General features: G+C 41.3%; 2 protein-coding genes across 2 annotated transcripts in view; one reads left to right on the forward strand and one right to left on the reverse strand.

Annotated features, from left to right (window-relative positions):
- Window positions 1–349: 349 nt before the first annotated feature.
- On the reverse strand, window positions 350–6512 carry NDUFB1 (NADH:ubiquinone oxidoreductase subunit B1). Its single transcript, XM_010384493.2, has 3 exons — window positions 6236–6512; window positions 1723–1867; window positions 350–458 (listed from the first exon to the last, which is right to left on the reverse strand). The coding sequence occupies exons 1-3, from the start codon at window positions 6372–6374 to the stop codon at window positions 422–424; spliced, it is 321 nt and encodes a 106-aa protein (XP_010382795.1). The 5' UTR covers window positions 6375–6512; the 3' UTR covers window positions 350–421.
- A 62-nt stretch (window positions 6513–6574) lies between these two features.
- CPSF2 (cleavage and polyadenylation specific factor 2) overlaps window positions 6575–26039 on the forward strand; it is a 38056-nt gene continuing 18591 nt past the window's right edge. The window contains 9 exon segments of the mRNA XM_030930732.1: window positions 6575–6718; window positions 10965–11023; window positions 15769–15951; window positions 18808–18967; window positions 19047–19152; window positions 20169–20298; window positions 23063–23178; window positions 23981–24168; window positions 24824–25114. Of these exon segments, the coding sequence (XP_030786592.1) occupies window positions 15803–15951; window positions 18808–18967; window positions 19047–19152; window positions 20169–20298; window positions 23063–23178; window positions 23981–24168; window positions 24824–25114 (1140 nt within the window). The 5' untranslated portion in view covers window positions 6575–6718; window positions 10965–11023; window positions 15769–15802.

The following is a 26039-nucleotide window of genomic DNA, read 5'->3' on the forward strand; positions in this document are numbered from 1 at the left end:
TATGCTTTTTTTTTTTTTTTTGAGACGGAGTCTCACTCTGTTGCCCAGGCTGGAGTGCAGTGGTGTGATCTCGGCTCATTGCAAGCTCCGCCTCCCAGGTTCACACCATTCTCCTGCCTCAGCCTCCCGAGTATCTGGGACTACAGGCGCCCGCCACCACACCTGGCTAATTTTTTGTATTTTTAGTAGAGATGGGGTTTCACTGTGTTAGCCAGGATGGTCTCAATCTCTTGACCTCATGATCCGCCCGCCTCGGTCTCCCAAAGTGTTGGGATTAGAGGCATGCGCCACCGCACCTGGCCTTAAAGTATGCTTGTTACTAGAAGGACTACCTTCGTATGAAAAGACATTTCCGATTCTTCACGTTTTTATTTCTCTCAGAAGTTTAAAATGTGAGCGTTCGATAGTTCAGCCAGACTCTTCACTTCCAGGTAACTTCTTCATTGGGTTGCAATTCCCTATGAGGAAAGCAAAAAAGGAAGAAATGGAAAAACTATAAATAAAACTTTGATAAGAGATAAAAGGGGAAGTCAGAAGAACATGATTTCAATATTTCATTTTCTTTTTTTTTTTTTTTGAAATGGAGTCTGGCTCTGTAGCCCAGGCTGGAGTGCAGTGGCACGATCTCGGCTCACTGCAAACTCCACCTCCTGGGTTCAAGCGATTATTCTGCCTCACCCTCCCAAGTAGCTGGGATTACAGCTGTACGCCACCACACCGAGCTAATTTTTTATATTTTTGGTAGAGACGGGGTTCCACCATGTTGGCCAGGCTGGTCTTGAACTCCTGACCTCAAGGGATCCGCCTGCCTCAGCCTCCCAAAGTGCTAGGATTACAGGTGTGAGCCACCACACCCAGCCAATATTTTATTTTCTATTACACTGATCCATTTTAAAAACTTACATATTAAATTCATCATATTTATTCTTTTTATTCATGACTTTAACTTTTACCATATTGTCAGCTTCATTTTTCTGGGTTAATGAATTGTGATTACTTAGTTTATATGAAAGCTATTATCTCTGCTCAGTGAGTTCATTCAAAATGTTTTCTAAACCCTTTCCAGCTTATTTTCTCTTTCTTGAAATCCCTGATTTGTGAATCACCTCTACCATCTCTTCATACCCACTGTGGATGCTGCTCACTTCTCTTGCCCCTCAAGCTTCCTCCTACCCAGCTGTATGCCCACTGGCAGGCATCCTGTCTTGCTAACGGGAACTCTCTGCTGCCAGAGGAGCCATCTCTAGAGGCATAATGGGACCAGGCAGCTGCCAGCTGCTATCACTCTACCACCAGGTCTAAAGCTCTCAGGTAGTGTTGCTAAGAACACAGCACCTAGCTGCTATTATTACTATTTCTCTCAGCTACAGCATGTCTTAAGTAAGACAATATATGACAATATATGTGGAAGCTGTATATAAGCTAGGCTTTGGTCAGCTACTTTTAAACTGTGGCTGTATTAAAATGTACTTTGAATTAAAAAAAAAAGACGATACTTTCAAAGATCTGAAACAGCCTATTCATTAAATGAAGACTTTACATTCTAGAGGTAATCATATTGTTGTATCCAAGGATTCAGTAACAAACAAGACTAAAAACAGTATCATTTGAATCTAAGTCCTCAAGGGGGAAAAATTATCCCTTCTATTTATTTTTGGCACATATAAAAAAGAATATTCCCCAAATTTGGCCAATTGCTGGTTTAAAAAAATGCAGACTAACCTTTTAAATAACAAACTCTTGTTCCGGAAGGCAGTTAGCTGTTCATCACTCTTTTTGTCTAAATACCATCCAATGACAAATCCCATAGGGACAAGAACATGAACCCAGTGGTCCCGCACAATCTGAAGTAAGTTCACCATGATAGCTAAAAGAAAAAAAAAATTATCAGAAATACAACTGCTTTTTTTTTTTTGAAATAGCTTTTAAATTGCATCTGGGCCGGGCACGGTGGTTCATGCCTGTAATCCTAGCACTTTGGGATGCTGAGGTGGGCAGATCACTTGAGATCAGGAGTTTGAGACCAGCCTGGCCAACATGGCAAAACCCCATCTCTACTAAAAGTACAAAAATTAGCCGGGTGTGGTGGTGCGTGTCTGTCATCTCAACTACTGGAGAGGCTGAGACAGGAGAATTGCTTGAACCTAGGAGGCAGAGGTTGCAGTGAGCCAAGATCATGCCACTGTACTTCAGCCTGGGCAACAGAGCAAGACTCTGTCTCAATAAAATAAATAAATTGCATCTGAAACAGGAAGATAATAGACATAGATGTAATAGATGTTAAAAGCCTAATAAGCCTCTGTTTGCCTGGCATCAGAATATTGTATAATACTTAAAAATCTAATTGATGAAGATTACACACGGGACAATGATTAATATAAAATTACACTGCACTGAGTCTATTTATTAAATTTTACTACTAGCTTCAATAGTGATGTGATACGATACAGAGCAGAGAAACAGAGAGGGTATTGTAAAACATTCTGCCTGCAACAGCTGATTGTTTGCATCCTCCTCATGTTGTTTCGGAACTTTTTCTTGTAAAAGAGATGAGGTCTTGTTATGTTGCCCAGGCTGGAGGGCAGTGGCTATTCACAGGCACTGCAGCTCTCAACTCCCAGGCTCAAGTATTCCTCCTGCCTTAGCCTTCCAAGTAGCTGGGACTATAGGCATGCACCACTGCACCTGGCTCTCATTTAGAACTTTTACATGTGTAAAACGTATTTAGAACCTCTCACAATGCAAAAACAAATTTAATACAATTTTGCCAGAAGTGGAATTCTTTAGGGAAAGCTGTAATTACTGAAAACTAAATTTAGAAAGAAAAAAGATGAGAGAAAAAAAACTATATTCAATAATGTCACTGTAGATATGAATATAGATTACTCTAAAAAAGGTAAAGGGGCCAGGTGTGGTGGTTCACGTCTGTAATCCCAGCACTTTGGGAGGCTGAGGCAGAAGGACAAGGTCAGGAGTTCAAGACCAGCCTGGCCAACATGGTGAAACCCCATCTCTACTAAAAATACAAAAATTAGCTGGGCATAGTGGTGCATGCCTGTAATCCCAGCTACTCAGGAGGCTGAGGCAGGAGAATTGCTTGAACTCGGGAAGCAGAGGTTGCAGTGAGCTGAGATGATGCCACTATACTCCCGACTGGGGGATAGAGCAAGACTCTGTCTCAGAAAAAAACAAAACAAAAAACAAGGTAAAGGGAGAAGAAAACTTACTTTTATAGTGTGACTACTAGGTGGCTCATGCCTGCAACCCCAGCACTTTGGGAGGCTAAGGCAGATGGATCGCTTGAGCCTAGGAGTTTGAGATTAGCCTGGTTAACATGGAAAACCGTGTCTCTACAAAAAATAAAAAAATTGGCTGGGTGTGCTAGTATATGCCTGTAGTCCCAGCTACTTGGGAGGATTGCTTAAGCCCAAGAGATGGAGGTTGCAGTGAGCTGAGATCACACCACTGTACTCTAGCCTGGACAACAGAGCAAGATGCTGTCTCAAAAAAAAAAAAAAAAAAAGGACTACTAGGTTACTAGGTACCAGAGCCATATATTTCTATACATAATGTGAATTAACTATTATTTACATTTTACAGATAAGAAAACAGCTTAATCCAAATACTATTAAGTATAGAGCTGGAGTTCAAATTCAGCTTCACTCTACAGCTCTGGCTCCTATTATAGCTCATGCCTAAGAAACCCCTTCCTGAATTGATGTTTATGGTACTTAAAAGCTTTTAAATGCTGAGTGTCCAGAAGGTAGATGAGGAGGAATAGAACTACAGGTTTTTCCTTATCCGAAATGCTTGGAACCCGAAGTGTTTTGGATTTTTTCAGATTCTGAAATATTTGCATACACATAATGAGCTATCTTGGGGATACGACCGAATTTAAACATAAAATCCATTTGGGCTTTACATATACATTATACACATAGCCTGAAGGCAATCTTATATGAAACTTGTGTTTTTTTTTTTTTTTGAGACGGAGTCTGGCTTTGTTGCCCAGGCTGGAGTGCAGTGGCCAGATCTCAGCTCACTGCAAGCTCCGCCTGCCAGGTTTAGGCCATTCTCCTGCCTCCGCCTCCCAAGTAGCTGGGACTACAGGCGCCCGCCACCTCGCCCGGCTACTTTTTTGTATTCTTTAGTAGAGACGGGGTTTCACCGTATTAGCCAGGATGGTCTCGATCTCCTGACCTTGTGATCCGCCCGTCTCGGCCTCCCAAAGTGCTGGGATTACAGGCTTGAGCCACCGCGCCCGGCTGAAACTTGTTTTTTTTTTTTTTTTTTTTTTTAAATAGTTTTGCTCTGTCACCTAGGATGGAGTGCAGTGGAGTTATCATAGTCCACTGCAGTCCTGAACTCCTGAGCTCAAGTGATCTTCCCACCTCAACCTCCTGAGAAGCTGGAGCTACAGTTGTTAATTTAAAAAAATCCTTTAAAAAAGATCTTGCTATGTTGCCCAGGCTGGTCTCAAACTTGTGGCCCCAAGTTTCACATTTGGGGGCATTTTGGATTTCCCATATTCTGATCAGGGATGCTGAACCTGTAATAGTCATCAGGTGGAAAATAAATTGCACTGATTCAATAAAAACATAGTTGGATTGCCAATTTCCTATAAAAATTCGTGCATACAGATGAATTCAAAATACACCTGTATGCATTTGGACCTAAACTAATAAATCATGTACAATGACTGAGAAGACATATGACAACATCCTAGAAAGACAATACATTATTGCCAACAAAACTGCTTAGCACTAAGCTGTGATAGGCCTATGTAGACTGAATTTCTGCCTCTCCTCTGACACTGATTGGCAGTTATACAATTCATACATTTTTCTCTCCTTTTTTTTTTCTTTTTTATTTTGAGACGGAGTTTCGCTCTTGTTGCCCAGGCTGGAGTGCAAGGGCACGATCTTGGCTCACCGCAACCTCCGCCTCTCGGATTCAAGGGATTCTCCTGCGTCAGCCTCCTGAGTAGCTGGGATCACAGGTATGCGCTGCCATGCCCAGCTAATTTTGTATTTTTCGTAGAGACGGGGTTTCTCCATGTTGGTCAGGCTGGTCTTGAATTCCTGACCTCACGTGGTCCACCCGCCTAGGCCTCCCAAAGTGCTGGGATTACAAGCGTGAGCCACCACACCCGGCTTTTTTTTTTTTTTTTTTTTTTTTTTGAGACAGATTCTCACTCTGTGGCCCAGGCTGGAGTGCAGTGGTGCAACTACAGCTCACTGCAACCTCTGCCTCCCAGGTTCAAGCGATTTTCTTGCCTCAGCCTTCCGAGTAGCTGGGACTACAGGCACGTGCCACCATGCCTGGCTAATTTTTGTATTTTTAAGTAGCGACGGGGGTTTCACTGTTGGCCAGGCTGGTCTCGAACTCCTGACCTCTTCATCCGGTCACCTCGGCCTTCCAAAGTGCTGGGATTACAGGCGTGAGACACCGCGCCTGGCCATACGTTTTTCTTTTAAAAGGCAAGGTCGGCCAGGTGCAGTGGCTCACGCCTGTAATCCTAGCACTTTGGGAGGCTGAGGCGGGTGGATCACGAGATCAGGAGTTCGAGACCAGCCTGGCCAACATAGTGAAACCCCGTCTCTACTAAATATACAAAAAATTAGTCGGGTGTGGTGGCGGGCGCCTGTAATGTTTGCTACTTGAGAGGCTGAGACGGGACAATCGCTTGAACCCGGGAGGCGGAGGTTGGAGTGAGCGGAGATTGCGCCATTGCACTCCAGCCTGGGTGACAACAGTGAATCTCTGTCTCAAAAATAAAAATAAAAAAGCAAACCAAAAGGGTAAGCGCATCATTTTGGTGCAACGGTGTCGGCTCAAGAGGATTTGCGGTTTGGAAGAGAGCGAGGTTAGAGAGACAAAAGGCTAGGACTTAGATGAATGTAAGCTGCTCCGGGAGGGGAGGCAGCCAGCGTCTTCCCTGCTTCAGGTCAGGCATGGGGTACCGGCTAGCGGGCGGTCACTGGGTCACATCTCTACGGACGTTTTCCTGTTATGACAGCCTCAGAAAACCCATTCCAAAAGCTCCGGCCCGGAAATCCCATCCTCCACCCGAAGAAAACCCCCTTTTCCTTTCCCGTCACCTTCGCTCGGAAGCCCCGGGGAAGCCCAGACCACCCCTCCACACACGCACAGCACTGACGGCCTGCCTAGAGCCCTCCGCGTCACCCTCGCCGTGATCCACGGCGCGGCGGCCCCCCAGGCTCCCCAGACCCACCTGCAGCCTCAGTGCCGACAGCGACCCCGAGACCAAGGGCAACGGGCAACTCAGCCACCAGCGCCAGTGGAAGCTGCGACCTCGGGACCTGCCATTCGCCGCGCCGGCACGGAGCAGAGGGGTGACGCCAGCAAATCATACTACTTCTTCCTCCTCAGGGTTGACTCCTCTCTTTTTTTTTTAGCTTCCAAACATTACCAATAATTTCTGAATACAATTTCGCTCCACTCAGACGAGGCGTGCAGGTGTGAGCGCCGTCGCCTTCCCAAAGCCCCGTGCCCACCCCCCGGAGATGGTCTCGCCCTGGGTCCTCCTCGTTTACGCCGCGTCTCCAGCTCCAAAATGGCGACCGCCGCTGGGGGGCTTCTGCCGGCCGGTAGTGTCCCGCGCTGCTGAGCCAGCATCGGCTTTTCTACCTCTTGAACCTGGATTCGCTTAGGGGTTGGGAAGGGCAGAGGACGGCGTTGGGGGAGGCCTGACGAGGCAAGTGAGGGCAGGAGAAAGGAGCAAGCCTCTGGCGGGGGAAGGCGGCGTCACTGGCCCTCTGGGAGCGCCGGGCCCCGACTCCGACCCAGTCTCCCCCGACGACTCGCCCCCGCCGCTTCGGCTGCGACTGTCCCGGTCGTTCCTGGCAGAAGTGGTCAGCGAGGGAAAGAGAAGTGACTTCTCCATGGGTTTCAAGCTCCCAGCTGTTTTGCGGCAGCTCGTACGGTTCCCTCCCGGGATCTTCTTTCCTCCTTTCTGCTTCCCTCTGCTTACTCTTTAATCTCTTGGCGCTGGAGGAGTTAAGCCGACGCCAGCTTTAGCTGCTTAGCCTCGTGGCTACGGTGTTCTCAGCCTCCCCCGCTCGGGCTCTTCCCTTCGTTTTGGGTTGAGAGACCACGAGGTTACTAAGCTCTGGGCACCGCGTAGGCGTCCTTTTAGTTCATTGACTCCAGAGACCTTTCGGATGTTTGTACCACGCTGTACTAAAAGGGTCTCGGCCCTCCCGCCATCGCCTCCCAGCGCTTGCACTATCCCTGTGAAGTTATAATTCTTTTTTGACTTCGTACTGTTTTATGTGCTCTTTAGAAAACAAGAGGTCGGATTGCGAACCTGAGCTATCATTTATACCCATCCCCTAATTTTTAATTTTACAATCCGTTTAACCCCTTTCTTTTTTTCCTTTCCTTCTTCTTCTTCTTCTTCCTCTTCTTCTTCCTCCTCTTCTTCTTCTTCCTCCTCTTTTTTTTTTTTTTTTTTTTTTTTTTTAATAGAGACGGGGTTTCATTATGTTGCCCAGGTTGGTGTCGAACTCCTGGGCTCAAGAGAACCTCCCATTTTGGCCTGTGCTGGGATTACAGGCGTGAGCCACCATGCCCGGCCTTGCAACCCCAGTATGAAATTGCTGCTTTCCCTCAACTGACAGGAAAGAGACTTCCCCACTCAGTGAGCTCCAGGGCTAACCCAAACTACTCTGTTTTCCCTTGGATTTTGCTTAGTTCACCTTAGTTGTCATCAACATGCACGGTCATGGTTTTTTATTTTTTATTTTTGAGAAGGAATCTCGCTCTGTTGCGCAGGCTGGAGTACAGTGTCACGATTCTCGGCGCACTGCAACCTCTGCCTCCCGGGTTCAAGTGATTCTCCTGCCTCAGACTCGCGAGTAGCTAGGAGTACAGGCGCGCACCACCACGCCCCGCTAATTTTTGTAGTTTTAGTAGAGACAGGGTTTCACCTTGTTGGCCAGGATGATCCGCCCGCCTCGGCCTCCCAAAGTGCCGGGATTACAGGCGTGAGCCACCGCGCCCAGCTGATTTATTATTTGAGACGGGGTGTCGCTCTGTCCCCCAGTCTGGAGTGCAGTGGTACCATCTCAGCTCACTGCAACTTCCGCCTCCCGGGCTCAAGCAATCCTCCCAGTTCAGCCTCCCAAGTAGCTGGGAGTCACCAGCGCAGCCACCGCGCCCGGCTACTTTTTTGTGTTTTTAGTAGAGATGGGGTTTTGCCATGTTGCCCAGGCTGCTCTGGAACTCCTGAGCTCAAGCGATCTGCCTTCCTCGGCCTCCCAAAGTGTTGAGATTACAGGCGCAAGCCACTGCGCCCGGCAACATGCACGATCATTATTGAGAGGGCAAGTAACTGTGAAATACTGGGTACTGGATATACAAAGATGATCACTTTTACTCCTCTATACATTGAACATCCATTCAACAAATACTTTATGTGCCCCCTTTATAACAAAATAACTTTGGTTAGGGCAACAAAAAGGCTTTATAAAGAAGTAAATATGTGAGTTGGGTCATGTAGCATCAAAAGGAATTTGCTGAGCTCAAAAGGAGAAGGTAATTTCGGGATTCAGTACAGGAATATAGAGCTTTGAGAAGCTTTAGCATACTTAGGGAGAGTGGGATAATCAACCAGCTTGAGCATTTAGTGCATGAGTGATTGGTGAAGCAAGAGGTAGGTTAAGATCAGCTTGTGAAGGATCTTGATTTCCAATAGGGAGTTTAGATTTTATTCATTAGTTAGCAGGAATCCAGTGGATATTTTGTGCAAGGAGTGAGCAAGAGGATATTTGTTTTTTTAGGATGGTCTGTGACAGCTATATGGAGGATCAACTGGGAACAGAAAAACTAGATAAAAGGAAATTGGCAATCATTCAGGTAAGGCAATGAGGGCCTCCATGGAGGCAGGACATAAAGGAGGTCAGAGAGACACTAAGTAAATGTCAAATGGGATTCACCTGCTGACTGCGAAGTTAATGGTAAGAAGGTGACTTGAGTTTTTATTCTGGGAGAGTAAATGGTTGGCAATACTATTAAAACTTAGTCTGAGACATGCACACAAACATAGGATGGTGCCAACCTGCACTTTAGGGGTGACAACATGATGCTCTCGAGTGTAAAGCACTGGTTTTTATGGTCTGGAGTCTAGATCTGCACTTATAGTAGTCACTAGCCACATGTAGCTACTGAGCACTTCAGATGTGGTTAGTCTAATTGAAATGTGCTGTAAATATAAAATACACAGTGGATTTTGAAGATTTAATATGAAAATGTAAAATATTCAACATGATTACATGTTGAAATAATACTTTGGTTCTATTGGGTTAAATAAAATACATTAAAATTCACCCGTTTCTTTTTCACTTTTCCATGTGACCATGAAGAAATTTAAAAGTAGTTTGTGGCATGCATTATATGTCTGTTGACAGAGCTGTTCTAGTCTAGACTAGATGTGGGAATTTGTAAGGAGGTGGAATATAAGCTGGGCCCAAAGACATTGAGCAGTGATGTCAGGGTGGCTTCCTGGCAACCTCCATTGCCAGTTAAGGCATTTGGTTTGTCTTTTCTCAAGCAGTAAGAAGCCTTCAAAGATTTCTGAGCAAGGGGTAATATGTGCAGGGTATTTCTGAAGATGAATCTGGTAGCAATGTTTAGGTTGAATGAAGGGAGGAAAGGAGGCAGAGAAACTGAGAAACCCAAACATAAGGTAGTGAGGCCCTTCCTGTATTAGGGTACTGGCAGTAGGGATAGAAAGGGAATGATATGCAAAGCGTTGCTAAGGGAAGAATAATCAGGAGGTGGTAATAATAGACTGCCCCAGAAGTGAAGAATCAGCATGTAGCATTCCAAGCCTTGGTTACTTAGATAACAACTAATATATTCATGTCGCAGAGCTGTAAAATACAATTTGAGACTGAAGAAATTTGGTCTCAAGGTGGAATCAGCAAAGTTAGGAGGGAGTGGTCCACTAAATACTTTCTCTTTTTATCACCCTGCTTTCTGTGTCATCGTATCAATCATACACACCAGCTAATATCCCCAAAATACAGAATTACCTATATCATGCCATCTTTCTACTTGATAATGAGTCTTAAAATGTTTCTGTTGCCTGCAGGACTAGGTTCACAGTTTCCAAGGCCTTTCATTATCTGGCCCCTTTCTGTTCATTAGGCCTTATCTTTTATTTTCTGCTTTTGTGAATGTGTGCCAGGCTAGTTTTTTCACTGGTACTTTAAAACTTTTTACTCAAAAGTGCGGAGATCTGAGATCTCTGGTACTCCCCTTTACTCCTGTTATTCCTCTGAGTACCTTCTCTTTGTTTCTACCCATGTCTTATCAATCCTTAGTGAGTAATCTTAAATCCCACCTCTTCTATGATTCTCAATAACAAAAGGTAATGTCAACTTAAAAAAAAAACTTAATAAATAAATAAACATATATATATATAATATATATATATATTTTTTGGAGACGGAGTCTCGCTCTGTTGCCCAAGCTGGAGTGCAGTGGCGCGATCTTGCTCACTGCAAGCTCCACCTCCTGGTTTCACGCCATTCTCCTGCCTCAGCCTCCCAAGTAGCTGGGACTACAGGTGCCTGCCACCGCGCCTGGCTAATTTTTTGTATTTTTTTTTTTATTAGAGATGGAGTTTCACCGTGTCAGCCAGGATGGTTTCGATCTCCTGACCTCGTGATCCACCCGCCTTGGCCTCCCAAAGTGCTGGGATTACAAGCGTGAGCCACCGCGCCCACCCCCTAAATATTTTTATGTCTTTTATTATCTGTTTATGTAAGCTTAAGCTTCCTAAAATTATGACAGATCTCTTTTTTATAAAAGGACCACATATTATACTACTTGGTGGTGCTCCTGATGCCTTAGGGCAAGATACAAATTAAACACCATAATTATAAACAGAATGAAATCATAATACCACATTCATAAGGCTTTTATTTATTTTTTAGGTTGATAAAGAACTCTTCAGAATTCCTGGTGTTTTATCATATATACGACTGAGATATCAGTAAGTAGTGAATGTTTAATAAAGATACAGCTTTATTATGAATAATTGTAGTGAAAATATCTTTTCATCTGTTGAAATCTTGGTCTGTCTGCAAAAAAAGTTTTAATATGAACTTACTCAGTTCTAGCTGCAAGATACGCGCATGTTACTTCATAATCTAAATGAAGAAAGTGGGAATTAAGGACAACTTAAGTAGAAAAAAATTTCCTTTAGGCCATTGATATAATTGTGGTACAGTAAGCTTTTTGGCAGGGATAATTTCCAAGGTCCTTTCCAAAATTGTATTTATAAACGTTTTTCATCAAATAGAGAATTAATGTCTTTGTACCCCAAATAAGAACACAGGAAGGCCAGGTGTGCTGTCTCACACCTGTAATTCCAGCATTTTGGGAGGCCAAGGTGGGTGAATCACTTGAGCCCAGGACTTAAAGAGCAGCCTGGACAACATAGTAAAATCCTGTCTCTACAAAAAATTAGCCGAGTGTGGTGGTGCGTGCCTGTAGTCCCAGCTACCTAGGAGGCTGAGGTGGGAGGATCACTTGAGCCCAGGAGGTTGAGGCTGCAAATGAGCCATGATTGCACCACTGCACTCCAGCCTGGGTACCAGAGCAAGATCCTGTTTCAGGAAACAAAAACAAGTCAATATATTTTAAATTTTAACTTACCAACAGTTATTTATTGAATAACCACTATGTGCAGGGATGTGCTAATGTACTAAGGATGAAAAAATGGATCAAGCCAACTCCTGTACTCAGAGAGCTTTCCCAAGCAAGGGCAAATATATGTAGATGGGTTCCAGTTTATGGTGTGGTAAGGACAGTGAGCTTATTTTATACTAGCCATGCCCCGTTCCTTCATTTAAGAAACATTCATCGGCTACCACTGTATGTTAGGCACTGTGGAGGCATTGGAATGTAACTGTGATCAAAACAGAGAAAGTCTTTACCTTCATGGAGTCCACATTCCAGTGTGGGCACAGGAGGAGAGAAGGTGACAGACAAAGCAAGTAAATAAATAAGTAGCAATTAGAGAGCACTAAGTATTTTGAGGGAAATAGAATGATGTTGTAATGGGCGTGAAGAAGGGCTTTAGGGTGGTCAGAGAATGACTACCTCTGAGAGTGACTCAATCAATTAGAGACAGGGAAAATATATAAACAAGTTAGAGGTCTTGGTCACAGTGAAGAGAGAAGAAAATTTGAGAAATATAATGAGTTGTTATGAAAGTATATCCCTGGAAGTGCTTTATAAAGGTCATTGATAAGTCTCTATACGACTTAAGCCAACGGACATTTCTCTGGCTTCTCAGACTTAGTGCAAATGGGAGGTGAGGAAGTGGAGATATGTCTGTGCACAAATACCTGAGAAGTTTTTCTGTGAAAGGGAAACCCAAAAATGATGCAGTGGTTGTTGGGGGTTGAAGGGTTAAGAGAGGGTTCTTATAAGTTGGAAATTCTAGAGTATTTTTATAAGCTTGTGGGAATGGTCCATCAATGAAACACTGATGCAGGGGAAAGAGCAAATGACTGAAGATGTCAAGTCTTTCAGAAGGTGAATAGGAATGGGATCAACAGCGCACATAGAGGGACCGACCTTGGGTGGGAGCAGGACTATTCTATACCATAGGAGTACCCAACAGTGTGCATATAGATAGGCTAATAGATGTAGTATCTGGAAAATGAGAAATTACTCTCTAATTTTATCAGCTGAGACTAGGGTGGAGGGAGGGATGGGTGATCTTTGAACAAAGAGGAGGAGGTGTGGAGTAGTCGTCTCAGAAATTGAAAGTCAACCTACTAAGAAAAGTCAGATTGAAGGGTAATACTTAGGGCCTATTTGAGGCCTTTGGCCATGAATTTAAAGAGCAAATAGCATTAGCTGGGCATGGTGGCAGGTGCCTGTAATCCCAGCTACTTGGGAGGCTGAGGTAGGAGAAATACTTGAACCCAGGAGGCAGAGGTTGCAGTGAGCTGAGATCTTGCCGCTGTACACCAGCCTGGGCGACAAGAGTGAAACTTTCTCTCAAAAAAAAAGAAAAAAAAATGGGCTGGGTGGATCATGATGTCAAGAGATCGAGACCATCTGGCCAACATGATGAAATACCATCCCTACTAAAAAAAATTAGCTGGGCGTGGTGGCGCATGCCTGTAGTCCCAGCTACTCAGGAGGCTGAGGCAGGAGAATCACTTGAACCTGGGAGATGGAGGTTGCAGTGAGCCAAGATCGTTACACTGCACTCCAGCCTGGCGACAGAGTGAGACTCAGTCTCAAAAAAAAAAAAAAAAAAAAAAAAGCAAATAGCACAGCTGTAATTCTCCTCCATATCCCATCCTCCCCCAACCCCTGCATGATTGGAGTTCATCAGGACTGGGGTTTTGCCAGCCTAGTAGAGAGAAGGACTAGAGGAGCAAGACATTTGAGTGTTTGCAAATAATCTTAACAGATCATGAATTGAAGGTGAGGACCTGAGTGAAAACAGGAGGGGGTCGTGGATAGGGAAAAAGTAGCCAGCGAATTAGAGAGATACCACTGAGCACAGAGGATTTTTGCAATGGGAATACTAGAGTAAGTAAGGTGTTAGAGAGTGAGATGCTTGAAGGTGAAATTTTCAAAATAGTAGTTACTGATAGTGATAAGTTCTAGGGTGTAATCGTTAATGCTGGGTGGCTGAAGTGAAATGAAGATTATTGGAGTTGAGGAAGTCAAGGAACCAACAGGTCAGTATTGAAGTTACTCAGAGAAACAACGGTCATGTAAAAGTCCCCAGTGAATGAGGCCAGGTTAATGGATGCCATAGTGAAGGGGAAATGTGAAAGACGAATAGTGACCTGCTGGGTGGCAAGAGCTTTAATGGGACTAGACTATTTGAAAGAGGAAGGAGAAGACATGGTTTAGAAGCTGCAGTGAGGAGCAAGGAGCACATACCTCCTGCTTTTCAAGTACAGGGCGTACAAAAAGTTAAAACAACAACAACGAAAAACCTTGAGAAGGCTGTAAGAGAAAGAGTATGATTAGGGAACAGCCAGGTACCTGGGAAGACAAGCAGGTGAAGAGAATTTTCAGAGAAGCAGTTGCAGTTACAGGTGAGTAGAATCATAGTTCCAGAGAGCATCCTGAAAGGATTTGAGAGGGAGAAGAGGTAGGGGATTAGGTCTTACTGGGAGATGTATGCATCATTGATAGTTGATAACCTAGCAGTCTTGTGATTTTGGCTGTCACTCAGATAAACAAGGCTGGGAGATATGGTGGGTTTAGCAGCCCCTGTCAGCCTCTTGTCAAAGGTGGATTTCAGTTTACCTCAGTTTGTTGATGACCTTGAGTAGTGGTGAGAAATTATTAGGTAATTCAGTGGCCTTCTCTCCTATTTGCATAGTTAGCCAGGAAAGGCTCATTTATTTTAGGGAGCTGAAATCTGAAATGTTGCTGTGGGGTTGAACTTTGTTAATGAATATTTTTGTAACTTCTGCTTAATAGCACACAGTTCCAGGTTCTAAATCCCATTTTTTTAAAAAAAGTATGTTTTATTTTATTTTATTTATTTTTTAGATACAAAGTCTCACTCTGTTGCCCAGTCTAGGGGACACTCTAGGGTTTTACTCTGTGCCCAGTCTAGTGGTGCACTCATAGCTCACAGTAACCTCGAACTCCTGGGCTCAACCAATTCTCTCATCTTGGCCTTCTGAGTAGCTAGGACTACAAGTACATGCCACCAGCCAGTATTTTTATTTTTTATTTTTGTAGAGACAGGGTCTCACTGCATTGCCCAGGCTGGTCTCAAACTCCTGAACTCTAGCAGTCTTCCTGCCTGGGCCTCCCAAAGGGCCGGGATCACAGGCATGAGCCACCATGCCTGGCCTATAGATGTGTTCATGTTATATTTTCCTGAAATATATGTAGTAGGCATCCCAATTTGCATTCCATCAGATATATGTTGAGCGTGCATCAGGTTCTATTTAGGAGTTGCAAACATATACCACCTGTGTTTTTCTGTTGCTCACATTCCAATGCAAGGGTTCTTAATGTTAAACTCCCTGAAAAGTTTGTGAATTTCTATGTGTATATGTACTCTTGTTTTTTGTTTGGTTGTGTTGAGAGTTGGTAGGGGAGAGGGGAGGGCCCATAGGTTTTTATCAGATTCTCAAGGGGGTCTATTTAAGAACCACTGGTCTAACTAACAGGAGAGAAAGACGCATAAACTAATCATTGTAATACAGTGAAATCAGTGCCATCACAAAGCACGATAAAAGACGAACAGATTCACCTTGAAGGATGAGTTCATTAATTCCTAAACATTTATTTATTGAGGAACTTGGATGCAGTAGTATCTGTTGTAGGTAATTTATACATTATTTGAAATACTTCATCCTTTTTACATGTATGTTAATACTAATGTTTTATAGACTGAGATACACAGGTGAGGAAAGTTTAACTTGCTTCAAATCACATAGTAGATTCATATATGGGTCTATTTGATTGCAATATTCACTACCCCACTAGGGAGCCACTAAAGGGCTCATTGTGTCCAAGATTATGTTTGTGCTTTTAAACTTGGCAGTGAGTTAATAAACTTGCTTTCACTTAAAAAATAAGTAAACTTGGCAGTGATGGAAATGGGCCTTTAAACTGCTTTTCATGTTAATGGAATTTCTATGAACTTAAATATTTGAACTAATTTTAATCAGTTTGTCTATTATATATGCCAGATGGTGCTTTTATGTTTATTTATGTTTTCATTTCATTTGAAAGACCCTTCTAGCTTGCTGTTTCTGGACCAAAAAAAATGACGTCTATTATCAAGTTAACTACCCTTTCTGGGGTCCAAGAAGAATCTGCCCTTTGCTATCTTCTCCAAGTTGATGAGTTTAGATTTTTATTGGACTGTGGCTGGGATGAGCACTTTTCTATGGATATTATAGATTCCCTGAGGAAGTAAGTTACATTTCACAATTCTAGGTTTTTATTAAATCAACTTCTCTTTTCTGTACCGTAATACCATTTCAGTGTGATAAATATTGCCTTTTTACACTAGTTTATAGCAAAAGGCTTAATTTTGCTTATGCCAAAAACCTATAGTGACCATTTTAACTTGTAAAGTTTTGATTTACTTATAAGCTTTGCTTGTTGAAATTCAGCAAAATCTTAAGCTAATGGATTTCAGTAGAAATTTTTGCATGCTAATTTTTGGAAAGAACAAGAATACATAAGAATTTGAGAAGAGGAAACATTTTCCATGTGAAAGTTCTGTGGTCAGATCACATTAGCTTACTTTTCTACATCTTTTGATGCTAAACATTGTGAACTGGTTCTCAGAATGACCATGAGATACTGATTCATCCAAAAAAAAATCATTTATGGGCTGGGCACGGTGGCTCATGCCAGTAATCCCAGCACTTTAGGAGGCTGAGGTGGGCAGATCACTTGAGTTCAGGAGTTCGAGACCAGCCTGGCCAACATGGTGAAACCCTGACTCTACTAAAATTACAAAAATTAGCTGGGTATGGTGGTGTGCACCTATAGTCCCAGCTACTTGGGAGGCTGAGGAAGGAGAATTGCTTGAACCCAGGAGGCAGAGATTGCACTGAGCCTAGATCATACCACTACACTGCAGCCTGGGTGACAGAGCAAAAATCTGTCTCAAAAAAAAAAAAAAAAATCAATTATGTTTGCAGTATTATACTAATTTTGCAAGAAAAGAGGACTTAAATATTTAAAAAACTTTAGAACTTGAAAAAAAAAATCCAAACCATTTTATTAATTTCTTGTGTCAATGAGAACATATGCTTCCCTGATTAATTGAAGTTTTACTATTCAATTAGCAAAACTCTCTGTGGTTACTGTGCGAAAATGCTGGGACAAAAATCCATTATAAGTATGTGGTCATATAAATACCCTCTCCTTAATAATTTCTGAAATTCTTCTTTTTTTTTTTTTGAGATGGAGTTTTGCTCCTGTTGCCCAAGCTGGAGTGCAATGTCAGGCTTTCGGCTCACTGCAACTTCCACCTCCAGGGTTCAAGTGATTCTCCTGCCTCAGCCTCCGAAGTAGCTGAGATTATAGGCATGTACCGCCTGCCCGGCTAATTTTTTGTATTTTTAGTAGAAACAGGGCTTCACCATGTTAGCCAGACTGATCCCGTACTCATGACCTCAGGTAATCCGCCCACTTCGGCCTCCCAGAGTGCTGGGATTATAGCCATGAGCCACCATGCCCAGCCAATAATAATTTCTGAAATTCTAAGCTAAGTTCTTGAACTTAATAGTTTGCAACCGGGCACAGTGGCTCACGCCTGTCATCCTAGCACTTTGGGAGGCTGAGGCGGGCGGATCACTTGAGGTCAGGAGTTCAAGACCAGCCTGACCAACATGGTGAAACCCCATCTCTAGTAAAATTACAAAAATTAGCTGGGCATGGTGGCGCATGCCTGTAATGCCAGCTACTCAGGAGTCTGAGGCAGGAGAATCACTTGAACTTGGGAAGTAGAGGTTGCAGTGAGCCAAGATTGTACCATTACACTAGAGCCTGGGCAACAAGAGTGAAGCTCCATCTCAGAAAAAAAGAAAAAAAAAGATGTGTTAAATGAAGCTGGGTGCAGTGGCTCATGCTTGCAATCCCAGCACTTTGGGAGGTGAGAAAGGGCGGATCACCTGACGTCAGGAGTTTAAGACCAGCCTGGCCAACATGGTAAAAGCCTGTCTCTACTAAAAATGCAAGAATTAGCCAGGCATGGTGGTGGACACCTGTAATCCCAGCTACTCCACAGGCTAAGGCAGGAGAATCACTTGAACTGGGCAGCTGAGGTCACGCCAGTGCACTCCAGCCTGGGCAATAGAGCGAGACTATGTCTCCAAAAAAAAAAAAAAAAAAAAAATAGCATGCAGGATAGCTATTAAAAATCAACTTACGGCCAGGCATGGTAGCTCACCCACGTAATCCCAGCACCTTGAGAGGCTGAGACGGGCAGATCACCTGAGGTTGGGAGTTCGAGACCACCCTGACCAACATAGAGAAACCCCATCTCTACCAAAGATACAAAATAAACTGGGTGTGGTGGCACATGCCTGTAATCCCAGCTACTGGGGAGGCTGAGGCAGGAGAATCGCTTGAACCCAGGAGGCAGAGGTTGTGATGAGCTGGAGGTCGCGCCATTGCACTCCAGCCTGGGCAACAAGAGTGAAACTCCATCTTAAAAAAAAAAAAAAAAAAAATCAACTTATTTGTGGTGTCTACTGTTCTTTTTCATTTTTGTTGTTGTTTTTATTTTTAGGCAGGGTCTCACTCTGTCACTCAGACTGGAGTGCAGTGGCATGATCTCATCAAGCTCAACCTCCTGTGCTCAAGTGATCCTCCCACCTCTGCCCCCCAAGTAGCTGGGACTACAGGCTCATGCCACCACACCTGGCTTTTTTTTTTTTTTTTTGTTATAGAGACAGTGTTTTGCCATGTTGCCCAGGCTAATCTTGAACTCCTGAGCTCAAATGATTTGCCTGCCTTGGCCTCCCTAAGTGCTGGGATTACAGGTGTGCACCATCACACCTGGCCTTCTTTTCTGTTTAAAATGTGTCTACACACCATATATTTAAGTGTACCTTATACTACATTTTTTATAGCTATGCAGAGCACAGGTCGTAATAATTGAAATTCATAGGTAATCATAATTTTAGCTCTTAGTTTTGCTCTTCTGCCCCAGCATAGTCTTCAATCCAGAATTGGGGAATAATTTTGAATATTCTGTCTTTACCCTCTGAAAAGATTCAAGAAGTAGTCCTTTCGATTGTGTTCTTGTAGGCATGTTCACCAGATTGATGCAGTACTGTTGTCTCACCCTGATCCTCTCCACCTTGGTGCCCTCCCGTATGCTGTCGGAAAGTTGGGTCTGAACTGTGCTATCTATGCAACCATTCCTGTTTATAAAATGGGACAGATGTTCATGTATGATCTTTATCAGGTAATTTAAGCAATTAAAAAAATTTTGTTAGCACTCCTTCAGTGATAGTTTTTCACCTTTATTTGTGTTATTCTTTTAGTCTCGACACAATACGGAAGATTTTACACTCTTTACATTAGATGATGTGGATGCAGCCTTTGATAAAATACAGCAGCTAAAATTCTCTCAGATTGTGAATTTGAAAGGTAAAAAGAATTTCCAGTAGTAAGTACTTAGACGAATGGGGTTTAACTTGCTAGAAAATACTGAGGAGAATTCAGAGAGAAAATTACAGGCATTATGGTCTGAAGAATAAAAAAATTAGCACATTCTGCCTTGATATAGAACTCTTAACTTCCATTTGAATTTTAAAATATTTCAGAATAAACGCCAACAAAATGTTAATAGCTCAGGCTTTTTCATGTTTAACTTGGGAAAGACTCATTTAGTGTTTATCATGTATAATAAACAAAAGATAGTTTGGCCATTTCCTCCTCCTCAGAGCTTACAGTTAGATTGAGGCGACAAGGTGGCTGAGATGGCCAAATGTAGTGACTGGGGTAAATGAAGTGCTGTGGCAGCACAGCAGATAATGAATTCTAGCATTGGACATTAAAAAGTTTATTATTGAATTAGGTCAGGAAGTCCTATAGTAAGTCTATATTGATCATCTACAGAGATATTTCTATTAGATATTTTCATAGAAATGAACCCTGGCATTGATAAAATAGTGCAATAATGGACTCTGAAGATTTAGCCCAGAAATAACAACAGTCTCAACAGTTTTGCTTCTAGTTAGTTTTTCTGTAGGATAAATTCTTTAGCACAATGAGATTTAAATTATTCTGTTAGTTTAGAGGTTAGCAAAAATGGAAACATTTGATAATTGTGTATATAAAATATACATTAAAATTTGCTAGTTCATACTAAATAATTTAATAGTGTACTAGCTTTTAAACCTAATCTCTAGCCTTGTACTTATAAGCACAAATATCTCTACAAGAATACATAATAAAGTAACAAGAATGTTTGCCTCCAGTGAGGGAGTAGAGTAGCTGGGAGACAGGAGAATGAAGCCTGCTTTCACTATATGCATTTTTACTTTTGAATTTTGTGTTATTACATATACAGGATTACCTATTAAAATATTATCATTTAGAAATAAATAACCTTTCTTTAGGGTTGTAAAAGAAATCTGAGTATTGTTACCTTGTTGACATAGGTAAAGGACATGGCCTGTCTATCACACCTCTGCCAGCTGGTCATATGATAGGTGGAACAATATGGAAAATAGTCAAAGATGGAGAAGAAGAAATTGTTTATGCAGTTGACTTCAACCACAAGAGGGAGATGTAGGTATATCAAGACAAAAGCTAAAGGAAATGCAATTAGTATTATTTTATTCTTTGAAGGGAAAATAAGAAACACAGTTTTTGTTTTGGTTACCAGAAATTTAGGGCAACTTAAAAAGCATCAAATAGAGAATGTTTTCAAAATTAATTATTTGCATAGTAAGGGGGAAAAGTATGTTATAAGACATAAAAGATTTTAAAAATTTACACGTTAAGTATACACTCTACAAAACAGATACCTCCCTGGAGATGTTGCAAAGGAGATGAATTTTAAATATGAAATTATGTAAATAATAGCAAGTTCTCAGCCTGCTATTTAACAAAACTTTGTGGATGGGTTGTTCTTTTGTTTTGTAACGTGATATGGTTTGGCTCTGTGTCCCCACCCAAATCTCATCTTGTAGCTCCCATAATTCCCATGTGTTGTGGGTGGGACCCAGTGGGAGATGATTGAATTATGGGGGCGGGTCTTTCCCATGCTTTTCTTGTGATAGTGAATGGGTTTCACGAGATCTGATAGATTTAAAAACGGGAGTTGCCCTGCACATAATATAATTACCATCTAATATAACTACCCTGTATGTTTAAAGTTAGTCCCTTTGAAAGAGAACTCAATGCTAGTTATGATTTTACACACTTCATGTGGCACTCAGAGCATTACTATACAATATTTTGGTGTTTAGTCTCTTACAGGCTTGTTTTGTTTTATCTGTACATTAAGTTCATAGCTATTTTGTGTTACATTACAATAGGCTCAGGATCTTCGTATTAAGAAATACTTAACACAAATAGACTGAATTTTAGATGCTTATAACCATAGATTAATGAGGAAAGGATGGTTATGTTGCAGGCTGAAAGAGTGAGTGTTGTGATCGACTCAGTATACCACTGGAGGCTAGATGAGTAAACAGCAAACTGTTCTCATAAATGCAGAATGTTGGCAAACTGACAAACTGTGTTTGCCACCCAGAAGGAATGCTGAGGGCAGTCATGCCTCAAGTGCAAGTGTTGCTTGTGACTAGGCACATCTGAAGCCTGTTAGCAGTAATGTGAACCTGTGTTCAATTAAGCAATTAACCTGTGGTCAATTAACCTGTGGTCAATTAACCAATTGTTACCTCCTCCTCCCTGGTCTTTTTACCCATTAAATATGAAGGGCTGTGGAAGCTCAAGGCGGCTGCCTTTGCTCACTAGAAGCAGGGAGCTCTCTTCTTCCCCTGATCCCTTCCTTTAAAGTAGTTACTTTTGTTTTAAGTTTTCATTTCTGCGTTCGTCCTCCTTCATTCAGTCTTGTAGTAACCATGGCAAACTGTGGCATGGCTATTTGAGTAAATGGTATTGAAGGATTCAACCATTTTGGAAAAAAATCAATTTGTGTCATTTTAATTATATAACAAAAGAAATTTCAGATGGATTAGAACTAAATAGAAATGAAGCAATATTGGTGAGTCTGATCTCTGAATTGGAAAAGACTTTGTAAGCATAAAAATAATGGACCAAGTTACAAAAGAAAAGTTTGATAGATTTGATGACATACAGGTTCAAATGTCTGAAACAACGAATAAAAAAAAAAATCAAAGTAGGAAAATATTTGCAGCAAGTTGCCCAAAAACTTGCAACATATATATAAAATCAAGTATTAATTTATTAATAGAAATATACCACTTGCAAAATGGACAAAAGTTATAAAGTCAAAAAAGAGAAAATTTAAATGTTTTTTTTGTTAGATACCATTAAAATTATTATTCTTATTTATATTTTTATGTATTTTTTTGAGACAGAATCTCACTCTGTCACCAAGGCTGGAGGCAAGTGGTGCGATCACGGCTCACTGTAGTCTCAACCTCCCAGCTTCAAGTGATCCTCCCATTTTAGCCTCCCAAGTAGCTAGGACTACAGGTGCGCTCTAACATGCCTGGCTATTTTTGTACTTTTAGTAGAGATGAGGTTTTGCCATGTTGCCCAGGCTGGTCTTGAACTACTGGGCTCAAGTGATCTGCCCACCTCTGTCTTCCAAAGTGTTGGGATTACAGGTGTGCGCCACCGCAGTAGTCAAAAATTATTTTTAAATGGTGGTTTTTCTTCTGGGAAGTATGTAGAATTGGTCAGTCTTTTTGGTTGAACTTTTCTGGGTAATGTTAAATCTTTCTGAAAAGCCTTTTAGCAGTACTATGTATTACAGTAAATACATTTCTAGGAATGTGACCTAAAGAAACAATCAGAAATGCAATGGAAGCTTTTGTAAAAATGTTCTTTGAAAGATTATTATGGCAAAAATAAGTGACCTAAATATCAGTAAAGGGAAGGGATCAAATACAGTGTAGACACAATAAAATGTTTTTATAACTGTTAAACATTTAGTTTACAAAAAAATGTTTATGTCATGAGTAAAAACCAGGATATAGAACTGAGTATATAGGAATGCATATGGGATATCAGCTTTGAAAAATACATATGTGTATCAGTACCATAAGACAGGGCAAAAAGAAAAAAAAAATGTGTGAATAGAAAACTTACATGGTTAGAAGGATGTACACCAAAATATTATGTCAGTTATCTCTGAGTAATGGTACTCTGGAAGATTTTTATTTTCTTCTTTATACTTGTTTGAAGTTACTAGATTTCTTATCAATGAGCGTGCCTACTTTTATAGTTAGAAGAGGGAACACCTTATAAATGAAGCTGCTTATTTTTTAAGTAAGAGAAGCTATTATTGTTTACTTGAAATGCTATAAAATATTCCTCTTCTTAAAATTTCTTATAGCCATTTAAATGGATGTTCCCTGGAAATGCTAAGCAGGCCTTCCTTACTTATCACAGATTCATTCAATGCTACATATGTACAGCCTAGAAGGAAACAGAGAGATGAGCAGCTTCTGAGTACGTATTCTTTCATGTCCTTATTATTATTTTGTAACTTTTTGTATATTTAGGGAATATAAGTACAGGTTTCTTTGTTTTTTTTTTTTGTTTTTTTTTTTTTTGTTTTTGAAACGGACTTTCGCTCTTTTACCCAGGCTGGATTTTTTTATTTTTATAGAGATGTGATCTCCCTATGTTGTCCAGGCTGGTCTTGAACTCCTGGACTAAGCCGTCCTCCTGCCTTGACCTCCCAAAGTGCTGGGATTACAGGTGTGAGCCATTGTACCTGGCCACCATTTTTTATGAGAGTTTTGGGGCATCTGATGGTTTTGGTATTCGTGGGGGTCCTGGAGCCAGTACCCATGGATACTGAGGGATGGCTGTATATATAATTATGTGAGTGTATATATATGTATGTACATAAATTTGGGACAAAGTTCATTGGGATGGATAGGCGAGACCAGGGTAGCCCAGAAACACCAGGCTAGTTACATTTGGCCTAGCCAAACAATTTTCTCAGTGATACACACACCATTTTCCATGTGTATTATAATGTATAGAGTGTTGAGGACTACTGATTTATAATTTTTCAATGAAAAAAGATTGAGAGTTAACGACACTGAATTTCTGAAGAGATAGTTAACAGAATCAAAAGCAGTTGTAATGACCTGAACAAAATTCCTTCATTTTGTACCTGGCCTAGTAGTTGCTTATTTGTAAATTACAGTCTTTCTAATAAAAACAGAGAGATAAAATTATCTGTAATTTTGTAGCATAGTATTGTTATGTTCTATAGGGATTTTACATTCTTGTTTTCTAGCAAATGTCTTGGAAACACTTCGAGGTGATGGAAATGTGTTAATAGCAGTGGACACAGCAGGCAGAGTTTTGGAACTTGCTCAACTTCTTGATCAGATTTGGAGGACTAAAGATGCAGGACTGGGTGTTTACTCATTGGCACTCCTAAATAATGTCAGTTACAATGTGGTGGAGTTTTCTAAATCCCAGGTTTGTTCTCATGTTGTCACTTGTAATAAAGAAGTTTGCTACAGTGATTGGGTCTGTGGAAGTGGGTGTCTTCATTGTTTTTTGGATTTTATTTTTCCCTTGAAGAGATTGTTAGTAATGATGATAACTTGCCATTAACCATTTACTGTTCTGTGTGCTTTAAATGTATTATTTCATTTAATCTGTATTTATTCTACTAAGTAGTTTCCCTTTTGTCCCTGTTTTAAAGATTAGGCAAATTGCTTCTCTTCTAACTCTTTAGTATCCCAGTCTGTAAAATGGGGACAAAAATAGAACCTACCTCATAGCATATACATGTTAGAATTCATTGTCCTTTCTTTTAAATAAGCTTTTTGCCTTGAAATAGCAATCTCTGGGAGTAAGATTTTCATTTAGAACATATACCTTGCCTTTTCAAAAAGATTTAAGGTGATTTATATGTGAAATATAATGCAAAAAATCGGGGGTTTTTTGGATGAAAACTAGGGTGGGATAATCTAATGGGAAATGGAAGCAGAAAATAAGCTGCTTGTCAAAACATTACAAATTTAAGCAACCAGTGGGGGTAAAAGATAGAACTCAGATTCCTTGACTATTAGAGAATATATTGAAGTTATAGGATTTCTAATTCTTGTCATCTTTCCTCCCATATTAGGTAGAATGGATGAGTGATAAATTGATGAGATGTTTTGAAGACAAAAGAAATAATCCTTTTCAGTTTCGCCATCTCTCTTTATGTCATGGTCTTTCTGACTTGGCCCGAGTACCTAGCCCTAAAGTTGTGCTTGCCAGTCAACCTGACCTGGAATGTGGATTTTCAAGGGATCTCTTTATTCAGTGGTGTCAGGATCCTAAAAACTCAATCATTCTAACTTACAGAACTACTCCTGGGACTTTAGCACGTTTCCTAATTGATAATCCTTCTGAAAAAATTACAGAAATAGAGGTAAGCACTTGTATGTGAACTTTACCTTAAGACTGTTTGGGGGATACGTTGTGCATGATGTATAAAAAATAGTGACCAAAAATAAAACTTGAAGTTGTTTTAGGATTTTGATCAGAATTACTCCTGAGAGCCAGGAGTGGTGGTGTGTGCTGTAGTACCAGCTACTTGGGAGGCTGAGGTGGAAGAATCACTTGAGCCCAGGAATCTGAGGTCAGCCTGGGCAACATGCCAAGACCCGACCCCCATCTCTTAAAAAAAAATTACTGTAGAAGAGAGTCCTTTAATAGCACAAATTACTGGAGGTTCTCATTCTTTTTTGAGATGGGGTCTTGCTTTGTTACCCAGTCTAGAGTGCAGTGGTGCTGTCATAGTTCCGTGCAGCCTCAAATTCCTGGGCTTAAAGGATCCTCCTCCCTCAGCCTCCCAAGTAGCTGGAACCACAGACATGTGCCACCATGCCTGGCTATTTTTTTATTTTTATTTTTTGTAGAGCCATATCATTGTATTGCTGTGGATGGTCTCAAAAGAAGTTCTCATTCTTAAACTTTTCCTTGGTACCCTCTAGTTTACCCAGAGGGTAAGCATGTACAATGTTTTCTCAATCTCTGAAAGGTTCCTTTCCTGTCTCTTGCTTAATTTAAATCAGACTCTTTCCTAAAGATGTTCTTTATCCTGTAGCCCCCTGAAGTAATTACTCTTTCTTTCAGTGTTGCATGTACTTTGAACGGAGTACATGTCTTCCTTGTTCTGTATTGCAGCTTCCTAGCTATTTATCTTCCATTTGCAGTTTTTGCCTTCAGACCTGCTGATATGCTGACCCCTCCTTGTTTCTGACATTTAATGATCTCTTGGTCATTCTGTAACTCGTTCACCATTTGACCCTGATTCACAGTCTTCCTGTCCACTTGTATTCAGGACTTTATTC

This window comes from Rhinopithecus roxellana, chromosome 5 (assembly GCF_007565055.1).
Source record: "Rhinopithecus roxellana isolate Shanxi Qingling chromosome 5, ASM756505v1, whole genome shotgun sequence".
Taxonomy (NCBI): Eukaryota; Metazoa; Chordata; class Mammalia; order Primates; family Cercopithecidae; genus Rhinopithecus; species Rhinopithecus roxellana.

Excerpts from the sequence above, each read along its gene's own strand:
- NDUFB1 (XM_010384493.2), bottom strand. The coding sequence starts at position 6,374 with ATGATTTGCTGGCGTCACCCCTCTGCTCCGTGCCGGCGCGGCGAATGG. Across the intron at positions 1,868-6,235 it reads TGTCGGCACTGAGGCTGCAG|CTATCATGGTGAACTTACTT; the intron begins GTGGGTCTGGGG and ends TTTTTCTTTTAG. Across the intron at positions 459-1,722 it reads AAGAGTTTGTTATTTAAAAG|GGAATTGCAACCCAATGAAG; the intron begins GTTAGTCTGCAT and ends CTTTCCTCATAG.